Genomic DNA, 21,049 nt, shown 5'->3' on the forward strand with positions numbered 1-21,049 from the left:
GTCAGTGACGAGGTGAGCACATTAGGATTTCATGGCAGGTGAAGAAATCTGAGGTAGACAGAAGCTGCAGAGAAAAAATGTATGTGACTAAATGGACAGAGCAGAGATGAGAATTATTATCACTGGAATAAACCCCTCTATTTTAACTATTATAAAGCCTGGAGTTGTTCATGCAGAGAGGTGATTAGAAGTTCAATTCGTGATCTGCCTCTGATGTTGCTTGTTTGATTTTTCTGCTCTTTCAAAACAATGTAATTAAGCTTTTCTTCTGCACTTCCTGATCTGGTCAGCCTGCCCTGTTCTGCTTCCTCCCACTGGGCTGCACTGAACACTGCCACTGTGCAGCACAGGGCTTGCTGCCAATGAAGCCCTGGTCTTGACAGAGAGTACAGTTAACCAGGAAAGCACATCCTGATTTTGTTCTTCAGAGTGGAGACACTTATTTTTCTCAAACCTTCTTTCAGATCAGCCAAATGCCTGACTAAGGGCATAAAAAGGACTTCACAATTTGGCCACATTTATAAAGCACTGCAAAACAATGGCATTCAAGGCCTACTGAAAAATATTCTGTAAATGCTAAGTCAGTAGTGTGGTGCAGAGACTGTGGCTATTTCTAGCATGTGCAGTACAGAGGCTCCATGGGTCGGCGATTGCTTTGCTTTCCTTCCCCCCACTGCCCTTGGCTCAGTGGTAGTGAGCAGGGTCAGGTCTCTGTTCCTGGGCTTGGATCTGCTTCGTAGAAATGGGGTATCAATGAAATACCAGCCAACGAATGGATCCAAGTTTGAGGCTGAGCAGCAGTTACCTGATCATTCTGCCTCTTTGTGGACACCTCTGTTTGTCTCCAAACCTGTGCATTTCTTAGGATGTAGGGCAACTTCTGGGTCATGCACATGTCCCATCTGCACCCAGGAGGTGACCCCACACCTGCAGATTGTACTTGTTGCTCTCTTCTCTAGTGGGCTTCTGTGCTGACAACATCAATCCAACAGCAGAGATACTACTATAATAAATGTCTGCAGAAACAAGAAGGGCAGCGTCCCGACTTTCAGTGATGCTTTAATAAGAGATCACATGCCAGATGACATAGCTGGTGCTTCTTTCCTTGGGATCTCATTTCCTCTCCTGCCTGCAGTCGTAGCAGCCATGTGGCATCCTGACATTTCTTTATTAACTTCTTGACAGATAGCCTTTTGGGGTTTATTAGGAGATTAATAGTTTTCAAGAAGCTTTTAGGATATTACCAAGATTTTATCTTTTTTTTTGTTTTCCCATGCCTTTGAACATGTGACTCCAATAAAGCACTGCGAATTGCTCTGAGGATGCTGGGAGCAGTGCTCTTCTCATCACCCTCAGGCTCCCTGCTGCTTGCAGCAGCGAGCTGATAGCAATGAGGGGGACCCAGTTCTGAAGAGGGCACCAGCTGCAGCCATCGTGGCAGCCACTTCAGTTAGATCTTCCCTGTGGCATTTTTCCAGTAGAAAAAAAAAAAAAAGATCACACAAGCCTGCTATTTTTTTTTCTATAGTCAATGCATGTGATTAGCAGTATTTATAAAAACTGTGCATAAAACAGTATCTCAGGAAGGAAAAGTACAGGCAGATGCACTGAACAAAAGGAGAAATTAACGACTTTGAAGTCAGCAGAAGTGCCTGATTAAGGATGTAAAGAACAGAATTCTGCAATCTGCCCATTTTATAGGTTTCTAAAGCATCATTCCACAATGGATTTTGAGGCCTACGGAAAGCTATGGTGTAAATGACTACACGTGTAATGTCACTAAAGATACCGTTGACGCTGTTATTTTCAGGATGGAAACGAGGAAATCTCACCAGCAAAATGATAATACAAATTAAGGAAAACATATTTACAGTAGACCACTTTAAACCTCCCCTATAATAATGTTGTGGATTTAGCATTTTCCTTGCATCGCTCATAATTTTGTAGTGCTACTTGGTTCTTTTTTTTTTGCCAAAGCAAAAAGAAACATTTTTCCATTCCTATTTAATATAAAACTGGTAGCAACTCACTCATTTCATATGCAGTTCAAGCCCTGCAATTTTGCATTAGCACAGGAATTTAAATTTCCCTTGCAATTCACATGAGAGCTAGATTTGCACAGACCAGTCAATGGGACTTGGAGTTTGTTACTATTACGCTGTGAGTTCAAACATAGGTTGGCAGAATCCAAAGCGCTGTGATGACCTCCTTGTTCTGCAGCTCTAATATGTTTTGGAAACTACACAGGGTATAATGACAAGGATACAAAGACAATGTTTTTTACCTGATGGCATACAACTAGATTATTTTTTCTGCCTCTGCGGTCTGTGGAGATGTGCACAAAGACTACCATTAGTAGGTGGAGTCCTCTCAATTTAGTTCTGTTTACGTGAGACCATACAGGGAGTCCTTGCTAGCGTTCCCTCCATACCCATAATGTGATCAAAGTGTTCAGCACTACCAATCCCACATCCGCTGGGGATAAAGAAGATTGTAAATTAGGAGCAGTCTCTTTTATTCTATGTGTTGTACATACAGTGCCTAGCAGAGAGGGTCATAGTAGGACAATATTCCTCATTAGCTCTGATAGCAGCAATACATAAAGTTAATTCCACTTGGGGGAAGATGATACTAAATGACATCAAAATACTAGGGCATGGAAAGGTACCTATTTTTAAGCAAGTGTTTTATGCATTTTTAAAACACACAAATCCTTTGTCTAACTATCCATTCCTTCAGGTGCCTTTCTCTGACATTAAAGGCAGTGAGCATAAATTCCTCATTTTACCTGCAAAATTCATCAGATCCCCACCTGTAACCCACACCTCCTGTTACAAAAGACAGCACAGCAATACTCATTAGGACTCCTGCTTCAGAGAAAGCTAAGGGAAAAAAACCCAAGACTTTCATCCTGCAGTAAAGGTGAAAATGTTACCGGATGAACAGTTCTTCCCAGCAGTGCTCCAGCTGGTCTCGCCGTGTAATTGGAGATTTAGTGTAAGCCACTGAGCACCATTATTTCCAGTGCAGCAGTCTGCTTTTCAGCCCCTGCCCACCCGAAAGTGAACTGGTTAGGGAGAGGTGCAGAGTCAGCAGGCAGATGGACAATGTGAATAATTCAAATGAAGTCAAGTTCCCACTCTCTGCTCTCTACTTCAGGGAGATGGTTTGCAGGAAGGTACGGTAGGAGTCAGGCTCTGCAGGCAGTCCAGAAGGGTGGTGGTGTTCAGCAGTGCTCCTCTCCAGGAGGATGGGGCACGGCAGGGATCACAAAATTGTGGAGTTGAAGGGGACCTCTACGTCACATCCAACCCCCTGCTACAGCAGGTTCCCTATAGCATGTCACACAGGTAGGCGTCCAGGCGGGTCTTGAATATCTCCAGGGAAGGAGACTCCACAGCCTCTCTGAGCAGCCTGTTCTAATGTTCCATCCTCCACCCAGTAAATAAATTCTTCATTTTGTTAGTGTGGAACTTCCTGCTTAAATACGGGCTTTAGAATGGCAACCTCTGAGAGTGCTGTGTGGACACACGCTGCTGTGGGTAACTTAGAGAGATGTGTTTTTCACAGGGAGATGGCAGAGTCCCCGTCCCTGGAGGTGCTACTGTAACGTGAGCATGTGGCACTGAGGGACTTGGGTTAGTGGTTGAGTGGTGATGGATTGCGGTTGGACTGGATAATCTTAGTGGTCTTTTCCAATCTTAATGATTCTGTGATTGTATGATTCTACGTTTGACCATGATAGAACCTGCTACAATCAGCAGTTAACTAATGAAAGAGGATCTGCAGCATGCACATATAGGAATTAAACGGTGGAATACGATCTCAGCAACAAAGACAAGGGCTCACAAATGAGAACGCGGAAAAATTAAGGTGAGCTTTGATTTTTAATGTCCTGTGCTATTAAAGACTGACATCATTAAAGAGCCGCCCCTCAGAACGAAACCCCTCCTAAGGTCCGAGCCCGGGGAGGTGGAGGCCCGGCGGTGCCGCTGAGGGCGCTCTCCCGGACTGTCAGCGCTGCGCGGCGCCGCTACGTCCCGCCGTGGCGGCGTTCGACTTCCGGCCGGCGTGCCGGCGCCGCTCTGCCCCACTTCCGGTGCTCGGCGGGCTGGCGGCGCCGGGGCTATGGCGGCGGTGGACGTCCGAGGTGCGGCACGGAGGGTCTGGGGGCGGGAGGGGCGGCCGGAGCCGGAGCTGTGTCTGCAAGCGGGCTGCTCGGGCACGGGGCGGGCTCGGGCAGCGCTCCTCGGCTCTGTCTCCCAAATTTGTCGTGACAAAATGATTTACTGGTGATTATTTATGCCGTCGGTATGTATATTTTCAGTGCAGGCAGCGTTACGTTCTTAGCCGCTGCTCCAAGGTGCGGGTAATAATGTGTGAGCTGTTGTTTTGGAATGGCTCTGTCCATCCCTGACCGTGCAGAGCTGTCATGGAAGTACGGTTACAGCAGAGTGTTGAGTGTACTTTCAGGACAGGTATATAGCACATGGAAGTAGAGGAATGATTCCTGTGAGAAGGGAATTGCGACTCATTATTCAGTCTTCAGTGACTTCTCTTCACTTACGTGGTGCTGGTGGTGCTTTTTAATTGGAAACGACGTGTGCCTTTGTTTCCTGCTTTCCCATGCCTTGTGACTTCTATTTGATGTTGCCGTAATTGGAATGGTTGAATTTCAGGGTGTTTTTCAAGGCACCCCATGGATCTTCAGTGGTAGTGGATTTGTTATCTGTAGAACCAATTGTTGACAGTGGTTTCTTTGATCTGACTGTAACTTCGGCTGTTCAAGTGCTTGAGGAGTGTAATTATGCTGCAGTGCAATAATAAAATCTTAAGGACATAAATTTAAACGTTCCCACACGTGGAGAAACGTACCTGGTGTATAATGGTTTGCCTACTATAGAGTCCATGTCATTTTAAAGCTGCTTTTGTGTGTGTAATTATGAATACTTGCATAGATAGATTTCTGTAAAACCCACTGAGGTATGGAATAAGTAATTTACCACAAGCAATTTGGCAAATTATTGTGGAATCTCTTGTTCGTGACAGCTGGGAAACATCTACCCAAAATTGCATCTTTCTCTCTGTCATTTTTGGGGGGGTTGTTTATTACAGATTTCACCTACATCTTTGAAACATAACAGCTGCCGTGATATCAGAGAGATTTATTGTAATAACATAGCATCTTAGAAGTGTTAACAATGCTGCTGTTTTGTTTCACTCGGTAATTTACTCACTGGCTTTATCAGAAGAAAACTGCTTGCTTTAATTAATAGATCTCTGTAACATTTTGCTTATTTTTCAGTATTATGGTTTGGGACAGGGAAACTATTTTTTCTCATAAATAAACAGTTTAAAATGTGACCAGGCTCAGATTTAGTGTAAGGTTAATCACTTTTTTTTTCAGCAACAGATTCTAACTTAGTAGCATAAATTCACCTCACCTGAGATCTGTGTTTCAAAAGGAGCTATGCCTTTGATATACTCTCTACTGAGTACTGTTGTTCAAAAAATAAGCCTACTAATTAGCTTATGAGCTAAATATAATTAGGCTGTTATGCAATATTACAGTTATTGACTCCCATTCTCAAGCCGTTAAAGGTATACCAGCAGCTAGGAGTCGAGGAAACGAAAACACCTTAGTTAAGGTGCTGTATTTCTGTTGTATACCTGCAAAAGAACTGCAGAAGGCTAAAGGACATCAGTTATTATTTGAACTCTATGAGATGTGTTTATAATTATAATTTGTTTGTGTGGAGCTGTGTTGCACCTGCTATAATAATTAGCTGGTGGCAGCTTGCTCTTGGCTGTAGTGTTTCTGGCTGCTTTGGTACTCAACGTAGGTTTCTCTTCCCAGATAACCTCTTGGGAATTTCCTGGGTTGACAGCACCTGGATTCCAATACTGAACAATGGGAGTGTGTTGGACTACTTCTCAGAGCGCAGTAACCCATTCTACGACCGAACTTGTAATAATGAAGTTGTCAAAATGCAGCGGATGACCTTAGACCACTTGAAGTAAGTTGCAATTCGGAACTGCTTCCTGCTGGTATGCTTTGTCCCTCCATCTTTGATCACTGAATGGTGGAAACATGCTGCAAACCTTCTGCTTCTTTCTCCTGAACTTTGTAGTCCCACCACTTGCCAGGGAGCCCAGCTTTCTTTCTTTTTTTAATTTTTTTTATATTTAGTTGCTTTCTACTTCCTTCAATGCCATTTCGAGGAGTGTTGGTTTTGAAACATTCAAGCTACATGATGATTTACTAGAATCTCACCTTTTAGATATTTCTAATTAGAAAAAGTGCCGTCTTTCATCTTCACGGCTCAACAGAAGCTGGGTAATGGTAATGTCTTTAAATGTGTTTTTTTTTTTTTTCCAACGGTCAATAGGGTTTATGTTAGAGGATATTTTTGTGTTCCTAAGTAGTTCGTTATTCCATATCATGCTGGCTGCATGCCATAATTAGTACATAACTCCTCTCAGGAGCTGGCTTTTTAGTATGGATGGTAAAAGTATGGAACGTTGTAAATAAACTGGTCACAGATGGTTGTGTAATGAGATGGCAGCATGTGCAAGTTAACTTTCTCTGCAGTTTCCCATCTGCTGTGCTGAGCACAAGTGAGGTGTTTGAGAACTATTTAAAGACTCTGCAATATTATAAGGAGTGTGCAAGCTGGGCTAAAAGTTCATTGGTAAAGCCATTTGTGTTTGGATGCGGTTGCAGAGGGGCTTCCAAATGAGATCTACAGATGGTCATATCATACACCGGTCCTTTGTTTCTGTGTTTAAATGATATCTTTATGCCAACAGATTGTGTTGTTTTCCTTGCTATTTATTTGTCTGCTAATGTGTTCAGTTTAGATGTGTTGTATTGTTGCAGTGCCATTTGGATATGCAGGTATACAAATATAGGTAGGTTATATGCAGATGTATGTGCAGGTTTTAATAGCTAAATCAGGAAATGCCATGAAATCCTGTGTCTTTATTTAGTGCATATTATAGGAAGCTTGAGAACTTTATTGCTATACTGCTAGGCCCTTGATAATTCTTCACATCCCACAGCTTTTGCTTTGAGAAAGATATTTATTCAGATTGTTTTGTTTCAGCCAGATGGTTGGAGTGGAGTATATCCTTCTTCACGCTCAAGAGCCCATTCTCTTCATTATCCGAAAGCAGCAAAGGCAATCTCCAACACAAGGTGAGGTCATTTAGTTCTTGCTGCTGTTGAGAAGGCCAATCGGTTAGTCTTTTTTCTGTGTTCCTCATTTGTTTAAGCACTTCTGACTCCCCTTTTCTGCCTTCATCCTAAATTTAAGTGGAAGGTTATGAGGCTTTGTATTGGAAGTGTGGCGGAGGTATTTTGTCACTGATGACCTCTAGTGTGCTCAGAGCTGGGATTGCCATCTCGTGGTGAAATGTGAAGAGTGCAGTGAGAAAGCGCTGCCCTATGGCCTATTTTAAAATTGATTGTAGCATTCATGCAATGCCTGATATGTTTGGCTCTCTAGGATTTTTCATTTTAATTATTTAAATGTAAGACTAATTATATGATTGCTTGGGGCTGATGAGCTTAGTTTAATTACAGGTAATCATCTGAAGTGGCTAGTATGCAATTGGAGGTGAGCCGTGATTTCCATTGGTTAGGGAGAGCGATCATTCATGGTTCTATTTCTGTCATTTCTTAATTCTGTGCTGTTTCCACCTTCAGCTGTAGCTTGGGTAGATTGATGAGTAGCATCTCGTCAGTAAGGGAAGAGGGCCTTTCTGAAAAATGACCATGAGGTGATACGGGTACTTGTTTTGGTTGTTCTTCTGAGACCAGAGTACTCTGAAATCATTGAAATCATTAGGCCGTTACAAGTTAGAAATGAAATATCTTGTTTTTTCTTCCCTTTGCATACAATCTGATTCAGTATTCCTTTTTAACCTTGAATTTGTTGTGCATGTGTGATTAATTAAAAAAGAAAAACAAACAATCACATTTCAATAGTTTTATTCTGTATGCATACAAAATAATTTACGTTATTTCAGAATAAACAGAAAAGAAGAGCATGGTAAATGCTAGTTACTTTTTAACTTCATGTTTAGTAACTTAGACTCTGCACGTGCATTTTGCTGTTGCATAGGACTTTGACTTATCTAGCAATGCTTTTTATTTGCTTATATCAGATAATGGCCCCTTGATATTGTAGGTCTGTACTGAAAAAGAACATATGTATTCCACCTTTAATGGATTTTTCTGTTGCTTCTTTGTTAAAGGTTTCGTGTCTAGCTTTTGAAAGGTGCATATTGAAATACCGTGCTCAGACACCTTTTAAATCAAGAGCAGAGTTTGGCTTCCACAATATGTGTGTTCAGCCTTTTGCTTTAATATAAATGTATACTTGGTGGAGCTTTATTGGAACTTTTCCCATGGTGATTGTACAGTTTGTGCTAGATACCTTGCTTGAATTGTGTAGTTCCCTGGCTTAAACATTACCCATATGTTGTATTTTATCATGGTACAAATTTCAGTGTATTCAAGGCACAGAAAAGGAGCTGGAAAACTAAAATGTGATAGATTGACAGCTAGCGTGGAGTAATTGGGTAGAAATGGTACAGGTTTCTGTGTGGTTTTTTTTCCTCCAAATTCTTTAAGCCAAGTCCATGTGAAGGGGTTAAAATCTTTTGGAAAAATGTTTAGATCCACTGGCTAGGCGGAGTTGTCTGTCCAGGAAAGTAGGCTGCTCTGGTGCAGAGCTGTGAGATGGGAAAGCTGCTGTTCTGTCTTTCTGTGCTTGTAAGGAAATGCTGAGAAGGAACTCCTGCTTTTTACTGGCTGTAATATCCCCCCCAGTTGTCTTGGCCTGTTAATTTAGGCAGGTGTCCAAGCTTTGTAAAATGCAAGTACAGGAGGAATTGGGCCCTGTCAGTAAGAAGGTTGAGACAAAATGAGTTAAAGCAGATGGAGGAACCGGAACAAATGAGTGCACAGGCAGGAGTCTTGGGAATGTGAAGCTGACAGCATTGTTACAGTGTCTAAACTGAAGCCAATTCAGTAGAATGTTATGGAGACAGTTGTGATATATTCCTACACTGTGGGTCTAACGCACAGGTATTTTTGATCAGTTAGTAAAAGTTGTTCCCAAACCTGATTTAACAGATGGCTTTGGGAGGCCTTTTTCTTTTCTTTTTTTTTTTTTGGCAGAATGTTATGAATTTAGAAAGGCATCCTTTGTACATGCTCAGCTGCCATTGGGCTTGGGAAATTTAGCTAAGAAAATTGCACAGGTTGGAGAGAGCTGACTACAGAAAATGAGATCTTTTGTTTTGGGCTTCTGGCAGCAGGAACGACTGATGGAACTACTTCCAGTTGCAGTTCACTCGATTCCTCTTGTAACTCTGAAAATCCCAGTTCCGCTAAGATCAATTATTTGCTTGCAATAGGAGAAGACCTAAGTCTGATGCTTTCCTCCCTGTAAAGCAGACCTTGGGGCTTTTCCCCTTAGGTGAACAGAGTACAAATAAAACACCTTTAAGGAAAGATGTAAAAAGACAAAACTTGTTGATGAGATGGATATTGCAATTTCTATTGCTACCACTGAAATTCAGCAACAAATACGGAGTCTTTAGCCAGAACTTTCAATTGATCCTGCGTATCTTTTTTTCTCCCTACAGTCATTCCTTTGGCTGACTACTATATTATTGCTGGAGTGATTTATCAGGCACCTGACTTAGGGTCTGTCATTAACTCCAGAGCTGTAAGTGTTCTGTACATTTTATATATGCGTATATAAACAGTTTATCTGCTTTTATTTTTGGTTGTTCCTCAGGCTTTTCAATCTTTCCTTCACTGTGGTAGTATGCTACATATGTGCATCGTATGCACTAGCTTGAAAGAAATGACATCAGTTAATATGGTGTGTATTCCACGTGGAAGTGAAAGATCTTGGCAGAGCGCAGTATGGTCCAAAAAGTAGGATTGCATTCCTTAAGAATTAAGGGATCAGAATAACTGATGATTGGCTACTGTCAGAACACGAGGTTCGAATAATCAAAAGAGAAATGAAATGATAAATGCTTATGAAACAGTAATTTAATACATTCATCTTTGAAATGTTCACTCTAATGTAATGTGGTATTTCTTTTTTAATGAAACTTCTCAAGTCAATTTGGATTTCTCTCCAATTTAAACTCACAAGTTTGTTTTTATTCCTTCTTCTGTCCTGTTAAGCTGCTGTTTATGCAAGTATTTCCTCTGAATTTAGGAAAATAAAAAACCTTGGTCTTATGAGATCCTTTTCAAGAGATTACATTCTTAGTCCAAAACTAACTATCCGAGGTTTCTTTTCCAGAACGTAAATGAATATAGAATACTGATTTTAAAATCATTGCTTGCAAAAATTTGTATGTACTTTCTCCTTAAATTCTGAACACTGCCTTATGTTTTCTTGTTCTGAAAGCTCACTGCGGTGCATGGAATTCAGTCTGCTTTTGAAGAAGCTATGTCCTACTGTCGCTATCACCCATCAAAAGGCTATTGGTGGCATTTCAAAGATCAAGAAGAACGAGGTACGATTCCTAGTTGTTCCTGTGTCTCTTGAGGGAAAGGGAAGATAATATAGAGAGGGTGGGCAGGAAAAGCTTGAGGCAGCAGACAACACACAATGGTGGTGTGGAGATGAGATTAAATGCCTGTTCTTTCTGAGAGGTAACTTGGTGCTCCCTGCCAGGTGGAAGGAATCTTGCTATTCTATGATGGGTATGGACATTGAGATGGGGGTAGGAGATGATGGGTGATGAGTGGTAGGTGGATGGTTGGACTGGATGATCTTGTAGGTCTTTTCCAACCTAGCTAATTCTATGATTCTATGAAAATGGTGAGCTGTGTGTCAACAAAATGGACCCAACTTCAACCTACCGGCGACCAAAGTACACTTTGTTTTGATGTATAAAATCATTCTTAACCTGTCTTTCAAAAAACAAAACAACAACAACAAAAAAAACAACAAGCCAAAGAGAAAATGGAGCTGAGGTTAAGAGGAGAGTTGCATTTCAACTTTGCATACATCAGAGAGCTGCTAAGGGAACAAAACTTTCCATTAGCTTCCTCTTACATTTTTGTACTTGCAGAGAAAGCTAAGCCAAAAGCCAAGAAGAAAGAAGAACCAAGTTCTATTTTCCAAAGACATCGAGTAGATGCTTTGCTTCTAGACCTAAGACAAAAATTTCCACCCAGATTTGTTCAGGTATGACACTTACAGGCCACAGTATTACTGTAACTTAGAATTTAAGGCAGTCATAAGCAGCTGATACTGACAGTGGGAATTTTCTGTGCTTTCTACAACGGTAATGCAAGTTAAGTAATAAGTTTGAAATGGAAAGCTTTGGTTTGAGTGTGGGATTCCCCTCGGTAATTGCAGGAGTTAAGACCTTGGCAAAACTGTGAGGGCAAATTGCATTACACCAGTTCCTTATCTATTTGTAGAGGGTCTGTAAATGTCAGCTATCAGACTTTGCCGCTGCTTACGGTTTCCTCATTTGTGAGCTGAATCAAATCACCACAACTATTGTGTTCTAGTTATCCCATTGTTCTGAGTGCTCATTAATTAGCGTGGAAATTCTCAGCATTCTGTGAGGTTGCTGTGATTACCTCTGATAATCTCTAATAGTTCTTTGTATCATTGTGTCTTCTGGTTGGGAGTAATGAAAATAAGTTCTACAGCAACTCAGGAAACTGCTCTTCGGTTATTGGCAAGGATTGGCTGAACATTTTTTGATTTAGTCCTTTTCAATTGTCTGAGAAAAAACTGGATGTTAAAAAATTCCAACTTGATGTTCAAAAGTTGGATTTTAAGTGTATTTAGTGATCTGTTCAACAGCCTTCCCTTCTACCTTCAACTCATTTATGTAACAGCATTGCTTGGTTTGCATTCTTAAGTGAATAGTAGTAAGGGTCAAGAATTAAGACTGCAGTTCCACTGATATGTTGTTTTTTCCTCCCCCACAGCAAAAGCCTGGAGAAAAGCCTGTCCCAGGTAAATCTCTAATATTATCACAAGATTTAAAAAAATATACTATATGTAGCAGAGTTTGCCAATTGCTCTGTGAGCTTCTCACTGTTGCTACTGAGGTGGTTAGGGATTCTGGCATTGTCAAATTGTGGAAAATACTAGGCAAGAGCAGAGAGCTTTGTGATAGCAAGAACGAAATTAAAAAATGTGTATTCTACTCCCTATCTTGAAGATGTCCTGCTCTGTCCATCTGTAAAAACTATCTTGTCTGAAGGTCCAAATGCAGGAAACAGCCTTTGGAAGCAGCAGACAGGGAAAGGGTAAGAGAGGAAAGGAATAATTTGGTCAGTCCAGCATCCTAGTGATTTTGGCAAGTTGCTCAGGAAAGCATGTGAAGGCTTTTAGTTGATCTGAAGCAACCTCAAAACAGGAAAAGCATAGACTAGATATTTTCATCCATTCCACATTTTCTTTTTACCTGTACAGGCATGAATTTATTCCTTAGTTCTTAAACCTTTCAAACTAATTTTGTGCTTTTGAAATCAATATTTTCTAAATACTGTGAAGAATGTTTTGGGAATGAAAATAGGAGGTTTAACCCTGTTTTGCTGTTACTTCTTAAGTGGATCAAATAAAGAAGGAGCCAGAACCAGCCCCTGAAGCCATCAAGACAGAGGAGAAAGAGACTGTTAAGAATGCTCAGCAGAGTGCTGCTGCTAAAGGACCACCCGAAAAACGGATGAGACTCCAGTGAAGGGAGAAGTTGATACATGTCTGGATTAGTCAATACCTGGAAAACAGCAGATTCCTACTCCCATTCTTCATATTTGCACTCTTCAAACGAGGCTGTGATATTTCAGGAATTCAAGTCCCTGTAACAGCTTTTTCTGTAGAAATCTGTTACAAAAATGTTAATGGCAGGATGTGAGCTGCCTCAAATAAGGTGTTTTCAGTTTTCATCTTATTTTGAATATTGGCTTCTGGGAATGGTTTTTACAGAGATGTATTTTGCAGCCTCCTGAAGTCTACAAAGCCCTGCATTCCTTGTGTCTTGGTTTGCTATGTAAACAAACAAACAAAAAAAATAACAACCTTTAAAACAGCAACAACAACAAACAACCCACCTCATATCTTGAATAAAATCCTGGTTGCTAGAATGCCTTTCTTAACTGCTTACTTTGTTAGTAGCAATTATACCGTATGTGCGGGCAGCAATTTTTTTTTCCTTGGGTACTGGAATATACTATGTACTATTTTGAAGTAGGAAAGTTCACCTGAAGAGTTTAGGCTGTCTGCTAATAAATTGCTGTGCCTTTAGTATGCTTGAGATACACCTCAGAAATTTGATAACTGAAGTCTCATATCCACATAATTAGATGTCAAACTGTTCTCAGTCTGTAAGGGTTCTTGGACACTTGTTTCAGTTAATGGTTTAGCTGGTCTTCTATGGTAAAAAAATAGTGTTGAGGGGGATTTATCATTGCATAAAACAAGCTAAAATGTCATAATGTTACACGTTTAGAGTGAAGCAGTTTATATTTCTACTTTCTTTCTCCACTGTCTCTCAAATATATCAGTTACATATCTCTTCTTCTGTGCTTCTAGCACCTTCTTGCTGCATTTTACCACCTTGTTTAGTCATCTGCCTTTTAGACCTGAGGAGGTAGAGCAGTGAAACACCGCAAAGAGCGCTTTGCTATTTAAGCATGCTGTTTACACAACCCCTTTTTTTTTTTTTTTTTTTTGCCTTGCAGAAAAAAATTAGAAGCCACCCATTGCAAAGAAATGACCATCGGGTTGTTTTTTGCTTTTGTCAAAGTAACAGAGCAATGTAAAGTAGCTTGTTTTCTTTTCTCAGCTGTTGTCTACTTTCTTGAAGTGATCCCTAGGAAGTTACGAGAAGAGCTGTGCATAGCATATGAAATGTAGATAGGAAGGAAGACTAAGATATACTTCTAGTGTTTCCTCAAATATATTTTGAAGTTGTAAGAGAGGCCTTGTTTTCTGATTTAGTAACTAATGAAGCGTTCTCACTGGATAGCTATTGAACAATGGAAACGCACATGGAATTTTTGCCCTTTAATCCAAAGCTGTAACAGCAAATACAGATAAGCTAACAGCTGTTTACTGTTGTTGCAGATATTAGGCCTAAAATTGATACATCAGCGTACTGAAGTGTGTATTAGCTTCATTTTATATCACGTGGGTGAAATTTGAACAGCTGTTGCTTGAAATGTTGATGGAGATAGGTAACAACCTAGTGTGAACTATTAAATCAAGTACAGAGAGTGCAGCTACTCTGGAATGCTCAAAACAAGCTGGAGCTAATTATTTAACTTTAAATAATTACAAGGTAGCATGAATATGCTTAGAAGAAAAGTTTTACTTCTTTCTCCTATTAAAGAAATTCCTTTGAAAGGAAGGAGCTTGAGAAGCATCAAAGCCATCATCTTGTTCATCTGTGTGGTGGAAAGGAGGCATCCCCAGAAATGAGGCATGAGTGATGAGGAGCCTCGAGATTTCTCACTGAATTTTTGATATTCAGATGAAGTTCTTGTAAAGGGGCTGTTAAGGCAGCTGAACTCTATGCAGTTATTCATATTACTAGAACCTATAAGCTATTTGGAAAAGCTTAGTCAAGAAAGACGACCAGATTGCACTGTAATGAACATCTAGAATTTTATTTCTGTTTGGGAGATGAATTAAATACTTGTACGTCAAAGACAGATTTGAAATTACAAACATAGGAAAGATACCTTGTCTATTGTTAAGAGCACATCAAAATGGTCAAAAGTGGATGCTAATACAAGCAAGAATTCTGTCATTAAGTGGGCTACGCTTACAGTACGGTGTATGGTACAGTTCAAATACCGGAAGAGTTCTGCCAAAGAAGAGGGATTTGAAGAATGGCAATAATGTGAGTAAGAGGAAAAAAATATCTTATGAAGCCACTGGTAGGACCAAGACTTTAGTTTCTTAGGAAAGAAAAGACAAATACTGATCCTTTATAAAATTGAGTGCTGCGAAGCAAGTAGGATACCTTGTTCTGTCTTGTGTTGTGAGAATACATGGACAAGTTAATGAAGCTGAATGGAGTTACATTTAAAATGAATCACTGCACTTCATGCTCAGAATTTGACCTGATTTAGAGATGAGAGTGAAACTTAGGGAGGCAGATTGTCCTTGTGTTTGCCTCTCTTGACAGTGTTTTTGCTTTCTGCAGATGCATCTGGTACTGGTCAGTGTCAGACTGAGGACATTAAAAAGGATGGTCTTCTGGTCTGATCCAACTTGAGTTAATGCCAGCATATAAGCTATTGAAAGGATAGAAGATGGCTTCCATGCATGAAAAAGTGAATTAGAATGCAGTAAGCCTTTTTTTTTTTCCACAGGGGAATGATCTCTTCTGGAAAAATATCAAGTCCTGTAAAAAGCACAAATTATATTATATAGCACAAATTATAGAGTAATGGGAGATGTTATCAGTGAATGTGTCGATTTCTTAGTAGCTATCTTTCAGTGCTGAAGGCTTACTGCATGAGGGAGTGAGGAATTGGAATCCCTTCTGATCCTATTATTTGCTGACAAGATATTCTAAAACAACTTTACTGGTTAAATGAGCTTTGATATTTACTTGCTCAAGTGACATTATATCAGATATTACTGCTAAACTCAAAGTAATTTACTGCCAAAAAGCTGCTAAACTGCTATCTTTTAGTCAGTTATGTTTCTTGGTGTATGAGAATCTAAGTCTTCTTTCCCTCTGGTATTTAGACAGTATTCTTAGTCTGAGCACTGAAGTCCAAAGTCTTTCAGAGGACATTGCGTATTTGTAAAGCTTATACATGAAAGGGAAATCAGCAGTTCCAAAATTGTTACTGTCACTTTGTTTTGGAGATAATTGGCTTTACAAAGGAGATACCATTTTTCTCTACTTTTGCTCTTAGATAATAACTGTTCAGACTTTAAAAGGGCTTTTCTTAGTCTAAATCAGAGGGTTTAAGGAATTGAAGATGACCTAAAGATCTAATAAAAACGTTCTCCTGAGAGCCTGAAGTTAGGTATAAATGTCTGCATACATATCCATATGAACAGATACTTACTTATATATGCATTACAAAAATCTGGCCAGATAACAGGAAGAGAGGGAGCCTTGCTATCTCCCTTCACCATTTAAAGCTAACAGTATCTGAAATGTGTCACAAATACAGTGTTTTCTGCTCTTCACCAAGTAAGGTGTGAGCAGGCCATGCATTATGCTCACCCATTCCTCTTTGCCACCTGCACCCTTACTTTTGTGTTCCAGTAACCTTTCCCTAGTAATAAAAAAAAAAAAAAAATGTTACATGCCATTTGAACAGTCCGTACATGTTTGCAGTGTTTCCTTGGAGAGGTACGTAAATTTTTGATCAAGTATTGTTTTGGTCCTGTATTCACGCACAGAACAAACAAATGATCACTTACTTGATGAATGTTCTTCTGCAGCATAATGTGGATTATGGATGGCTGCATAGTAAGGGCAAATCTTCCCAGTGGAATGAGGTATGATGTAGCACTATTGATCTCAACAGTTGGAAGGTTTCATTTCTTTCTGCTAGGACAGTGGATTTCAACCTGTTGTCCTCAACACTGCAGTGAGTCTGTGACCTGTTCATAAAGAGTCAACAGCAGGTAAGTGAGAAAAGTAAATGTCTTGCTAAGATTCAGTTTCATAAGAGCTTGTACCTCCAATGAAAATTTTAGGGAATGACAAGATAAAAAAAAAAATGTTTGAAAACGCTGCTGCGTACTGAGAAGGCCAGCTACACCTGTCAAACAAATGTTTCTGCTGCTGAAGTAGCTATGGATTGATGGAAACTTTCTTCTCTGCTCTGCTATAAGGTCAGTCTTTTTTTTTTTTTTTCTTCCAACCTGTTTATTGTCATACAACGGGAAGCTACCTCACTCGCATGTATTCTTACTGAGTGCAGGAGTGCAATGTTCTGCTAATCAGAACACAAGTATGATCTCTTTTTATGTAATCTTAATGTCAAAGGGTTTGCTTTAGATGTTCAAAGCGGTGTCAAACTGTTGGCACATTCCACCCCTGCCCAGATAACCTGCAGTGAGTTTAACAGTGGAACCTACATAGTTTCTAGTCCTGACTGTACAGTGATACATGTACTGAAAGATAAGAAAGTAGTTTGCCTGCTTATCTGCTGGAGTTTGAAATGTTATGTGTTGCTGCCTGTACTGGTGTGATGGTCACCACCTTGATTGATGTCTAAGGGAAGGATCTCTGAGACAGAGATGGTGTGATGATGCATCTCTCACAGCTGAGAAAAATAAGGGCTGTAACAGGTTGTACTACTTCCTGGAATCCTGTTTTTTTGGTGCAGAAAAGAAAGTTGTGAAGAGTTCCCAAAAGATGACAGCAGTTGGTGTGTCAAATCACAGCACTATATACCCCAAAGGCAGTGTGTGTAGCTGTGCTGTACAGGACATCCTGTCTTACCACAGTCCAGATCACTGTTCTAGGGCTGTATCTTTATGGAGCTGGTCCCTAATACTGAGATGGCATCCAAGTGGTAAATGTACCTGTTAAGCAGCCTGCTCTGCATACTCTGCAAGCAGAAATATTTTAAAAGGCCATGATTTGGGAAAACTGCTGTTGCACTGGTGATGTCTGTAATTAAAGCACATTGCTGTAGTTATCTAGCAAGTGGTAGGGTTTGTGGTTTTATACTTGGTGCTTTTAATTTGTCTTTCCACTATTTAACCTAGTGGAACGAGATTTATCCCTTGTTCTGTTTGTGTGTGTGTGTGTGTGTGTATGGGGGTATGTTACTAGCTGGAGTAAGACACCTACTGAGAAAAGGCACCAAGGAGTATTTAATCCTAATATCTATCATTTCTGTACTTATTAATTTGATACACCAAGCTTTTTCCAAGTACTCTGTTGAAACAATGTTTTCTGTTTGTGATCTTCGCTCACAAATGATCTTTTACTGAAAAAGCATACAAAGCAAAAGCTGACCTCAGAGCTATTTTAACAGATTTTTCCCCTGGTGGTCTAACTAGATGATCTATTTGCTCGACGTAGATGTGAATGACTAGCAGTGTGAAACTTAGCTGGGGCCCCTCCTCACACAGTGCTCTTATACGTGTGCAGGAGAAATGCCCATCTTTTTGAAAATGAGGATTATATAGAAAGCTGGGAGTTTGCTTGTTTTGGACTGATTGTGTTTAGTCCTCCACAGGAGCCTATGTCTTTACTCATAGAGCAAGTTATGGCTGTCTCGAGGTGCCTTTGTGGCCCACCAGGATGTACCTCTAAGTAGCAGGGTGCCATTTCCTGATGGAGGAGGCAAAGGAGGCTGCCGTGTTGCCAATACTCCCCAGTACCTCCCAAGGGAAGGGCAGCCACTGAGGGGCAGTTTGGGACCTGAGGGTGGCTCCTCCATTCCGAGCTCTGGCCCCTCACAAACAGGGCGTGGGGCAACACCAGGCGGTAACCATGGAGGCACTGCTGGTGCTGGTGGTGCTGCTGGGCCTTGTGGGGTGCCCCACCCCCCCTGAGGATGAGGCCGGGCCACTTCATGTCACCGGCATGTGGGTGACGGTGCCACGACAGTTGGCCCCCAGAGCTGACACCAACCCCCTGACCATCTCCTACTGGCTGGAGGTGGAGGGGCGGCCACAGGTCCTGCGCCTGCGGCCCAGGAAGGGCCTGGTCTCCCAGCCTTTCCCTTTGGTCACCTACGGTGAAGATGGGGCACACTGGGAGGAGCAAGTCTATGTGCAGGACAACTGCTTCTACCAAGGCGAGGTGCAGGGAAGTCCTGGCTCCCTAGTGGCCCTCGGCACCTGTGGCAGGGGCCTCCATGGAGTGTTCTGGATGGAAGGCAGCACCTACGAGATCGAGCCCATCCCTGATGATCCGGCCTTTCAGCACATCCTGTACCGGATGGAGGCAGACAGTGACCCCATGGGCCCCACGTGTGGCCTGACCCCGGAGGAGCTGCAGTACCAAAAGACTCTGCTGCCCTGGCTTCAGGCCCCTCGAACAGAGGAGAAGTACATGCTGAAGGACTGGTGGACACACACCAGGTATGTGAAGTTAGTAGTGGTCGTGGACAACGTGCGGTTTGTGAGGTCTGGCAGGAATGAATCCGAAGTCTTGAGGCAAGTCCTGGAAATCATCAATATTGGGGACTCTCTGTATGACCAGCTTTCTGTTCAACTGTTTCTTGTGGGACTGGAGATCTGGACCAAAAGTAATCCCATAAACCTTACTAACTCTGCAAACAAGGCACTTTCAGACTTTAACAAATGGCGAAAATCAGACCTGTATCCACGGATGCGCCATGATGTTGCTCACTTATTTGCATTTCAGGGCTTTGGAAAAAGCCTGGGATTGGCATTTCTGGGGTCCGTATGTGACAGGCAGTGGTCAGCAGCAGTTGTTTCCTTCACCAACAGGAAGCTGTCTTCAGTTATTGTCACATTTGCCCATGAGCTGGGCCATAATCTTGGGATGCACCATGATGAACGGCACTGTAAATGCAGGCGGAAGAGGTGCATTATGTATCAAAGCGAAGCCGGCACTGACGCATTCAGTGACTGCAGTTACAAAGACTACTTTGACCTGCTTGGGAGTGGTGGTAGCTGCCTGCGTCAATCACCAGCTCTTGGCAGTTACTACACTTTGAAGCGTGAATACTGTGGGAATAAGATAGTAGAAAGAGGAGAGCAATGCGACTGTGGTTCACAATCAGACTGCAGAAACGATCCTTGTTGTCACCCTAACTGCACATTGACTGCAGGTTCAGTTTGCGCATCTGGAAAATGCTGCAAGGGCTGTAAGATCCTTCCAGCAGGAACACTCTGCAGAGCACGTACTGGTTACTGCGACCTGCCAGAGTACTGCAATGGGACTTCCCCTTGGTGCAAGTCAGACTTGTATTTACAAGATGGAACCCCTTGCGAAGATGGTGCCTATTGCTATAGAGGAAAATGTTCTTCCCACAGTAAACAATGCAAGCATCTGTTTGGCAAACAAGCCAGGCCTGCTCCTTTAGACTGCTTCAAAGAAGTGAATACTCGAGGTGACCGTTTTGGAAATTGTGGTATTCGTGATAATGTTCATTTCACAAAGTGCAGCGTTGAGGATGCCTTATGTGGTAGGCTACAGTGTGAAAACATACACAAGTTGCCCTTCTTGCAGAACCACATAACAGTCATCCAAACCCCTGCTGGAGGTAAAAGGTGTTGGGGTCTTGACTATCACATAGGGATGCCTACAGCTGACTTAGGGGCTGTGGAAGATGGCACGACATGTGGCAGTGACAAGATTTGTATCAAAAGGACATGTACCAATATTTCAGTGCTGAATTATGATTGTAACATAACAAAGTGCCATAACAGAGGAGTGTGTAACAATCTTAAGAACTGTCACTGCAAGTATGGTTGGGCTCCTCCATATTGTGAGTGGGAAGGATTTGGAGGTAGCATTGACAGCGGACCCCCTCCACCCAAGGAGGTTGTTCAGAGAACAAGAATAGGAGTAGTTGGCTTTGTTCTTCCTTTTGTCCTCGCAGTTATTCTTGCCATATATTATAGAAGGGAAATAGGGGAATGGCTTACGAGGGAAAGGCCTGATTCCACAGAATAAGCTAGTAGTTGTTTCAAATACTGCAAATCCCAGTAGTTGCTATAGAACACCTACTACTGAGTCAAAATCTACTACTGTGCACTTCACAAAGACCAACAAAGCTGTGGCTTTGGATGCTCCTAGGAAAATCTCCAGTAGCCCCTGAGCAGAGCCAGCAGATACCTTATCAAATAATTCAACACATTCTGAATAATTATAATCTAATGCAACATTATTAAATACAGATTAAACGTTATCTTTGTTTATTTAAAGTTAATAAATGCAGGCAATAAGGTATGCTGTTCTTTTTGGTTTGTACCTTGCGTTCTTAAAAACGAAGTGCTCAGGTGAGTGGTAGGTATGTGATACCTGTGCTGCTGGGTCTTTCTAAGAAGTTATTTGGATTTTATTGCTGCAAGAAAAA

At 41.4% G+C, this 21,049-nt stretch overlaps 2 protein-coding genes across 2 annotated transcripts; both read left to right on the forward strand.

Annotated features, from left to right (window-relative positions):
- On the forward strand, positions 3,993–13,150 carry MED6 (mediator complex subunit 6). The gene is made up of 8 exons (XM_021403171.1): positions 3,993–4,150; positions 5,858–6,017; positions 7,107–7,198; positions 9,658–9,740; positions 10,443–10,551; positions 11,113–11,228; positions 11,990–12,017; positions 12,617–13,150. Exons 1-8 carry the CDS (start codon positions 4,129–4,131, stop codon positions 12,745–12,747), a joined length of 741 nt encoding a protein of 246 aa, XP_021258846.1. The 5' UTR covers positions 3,993–4,128; the 3' UTR covers positions 12,748–13,150.
- On the forward strand, positions 13,293–20,920 carry LOC110401741 (disintegrin and metalloproteinase domain-containing protein 21-like). Its single transcript, XM_021403146.1, has one exon. The coding sequence runs from the start codon at positions 18,490–18,492 to the stop codon at positions 20,644–20,646; it is 2,157 nt and encodes a 718-aa protein (XP_021258821.1). The 5' UTR covers positions 13,293–18,489; the 3' UTR covers positions 20,647–20,920.

The sequence above is a fragment of the Numida meleagris genome, chromosome 6 (genome assembly GCF_002078875.1).
Source record: "Numida meleagris isolate 19003 breed g44 Domestic line chromosome 6, NumMel1.0, whole genome shotgun sequence".
Lineage (NCBI taxonomy): Eukaryota > Metazoa > Chordata > Aves > Galliformes > Numididae > Numida > Numida meleagris.

What these genes read in the sequence shown, in the direction of transcription:
- LOC110401741 (XM_021403146.1), top strand. Translation starts at nt 18,490, where the DNA reads ATGGAGGCACTGCTGGTGCTGGTGGTGCTGCTGGGCCTTGTGGGGTGC.
- MED6 (XM_021403171.1), top strand. Translation starts at nt 4,129, where the DNA reads ATGGCGGCGGTGGACGTCCGAG. An exon ending in GGCGGCGGTGGACGTCCGAG is followed by an intron (nt 4,151 to 5,857) that starts GTGCGGCACGGA and finishes TTCTCTTCCCAG; the next exon opens with ATAACCTCTTGGGAATTTCC. An exon ending in TGGAGAAAAGCCTGTCCCAG is followed by an intron (nt 12,018 to 12,616) that starts GTAAATCTCTAA and finishes TTACTTCTTAAG; the next exon opens with TGGATCAAATAAAGAAGGAG.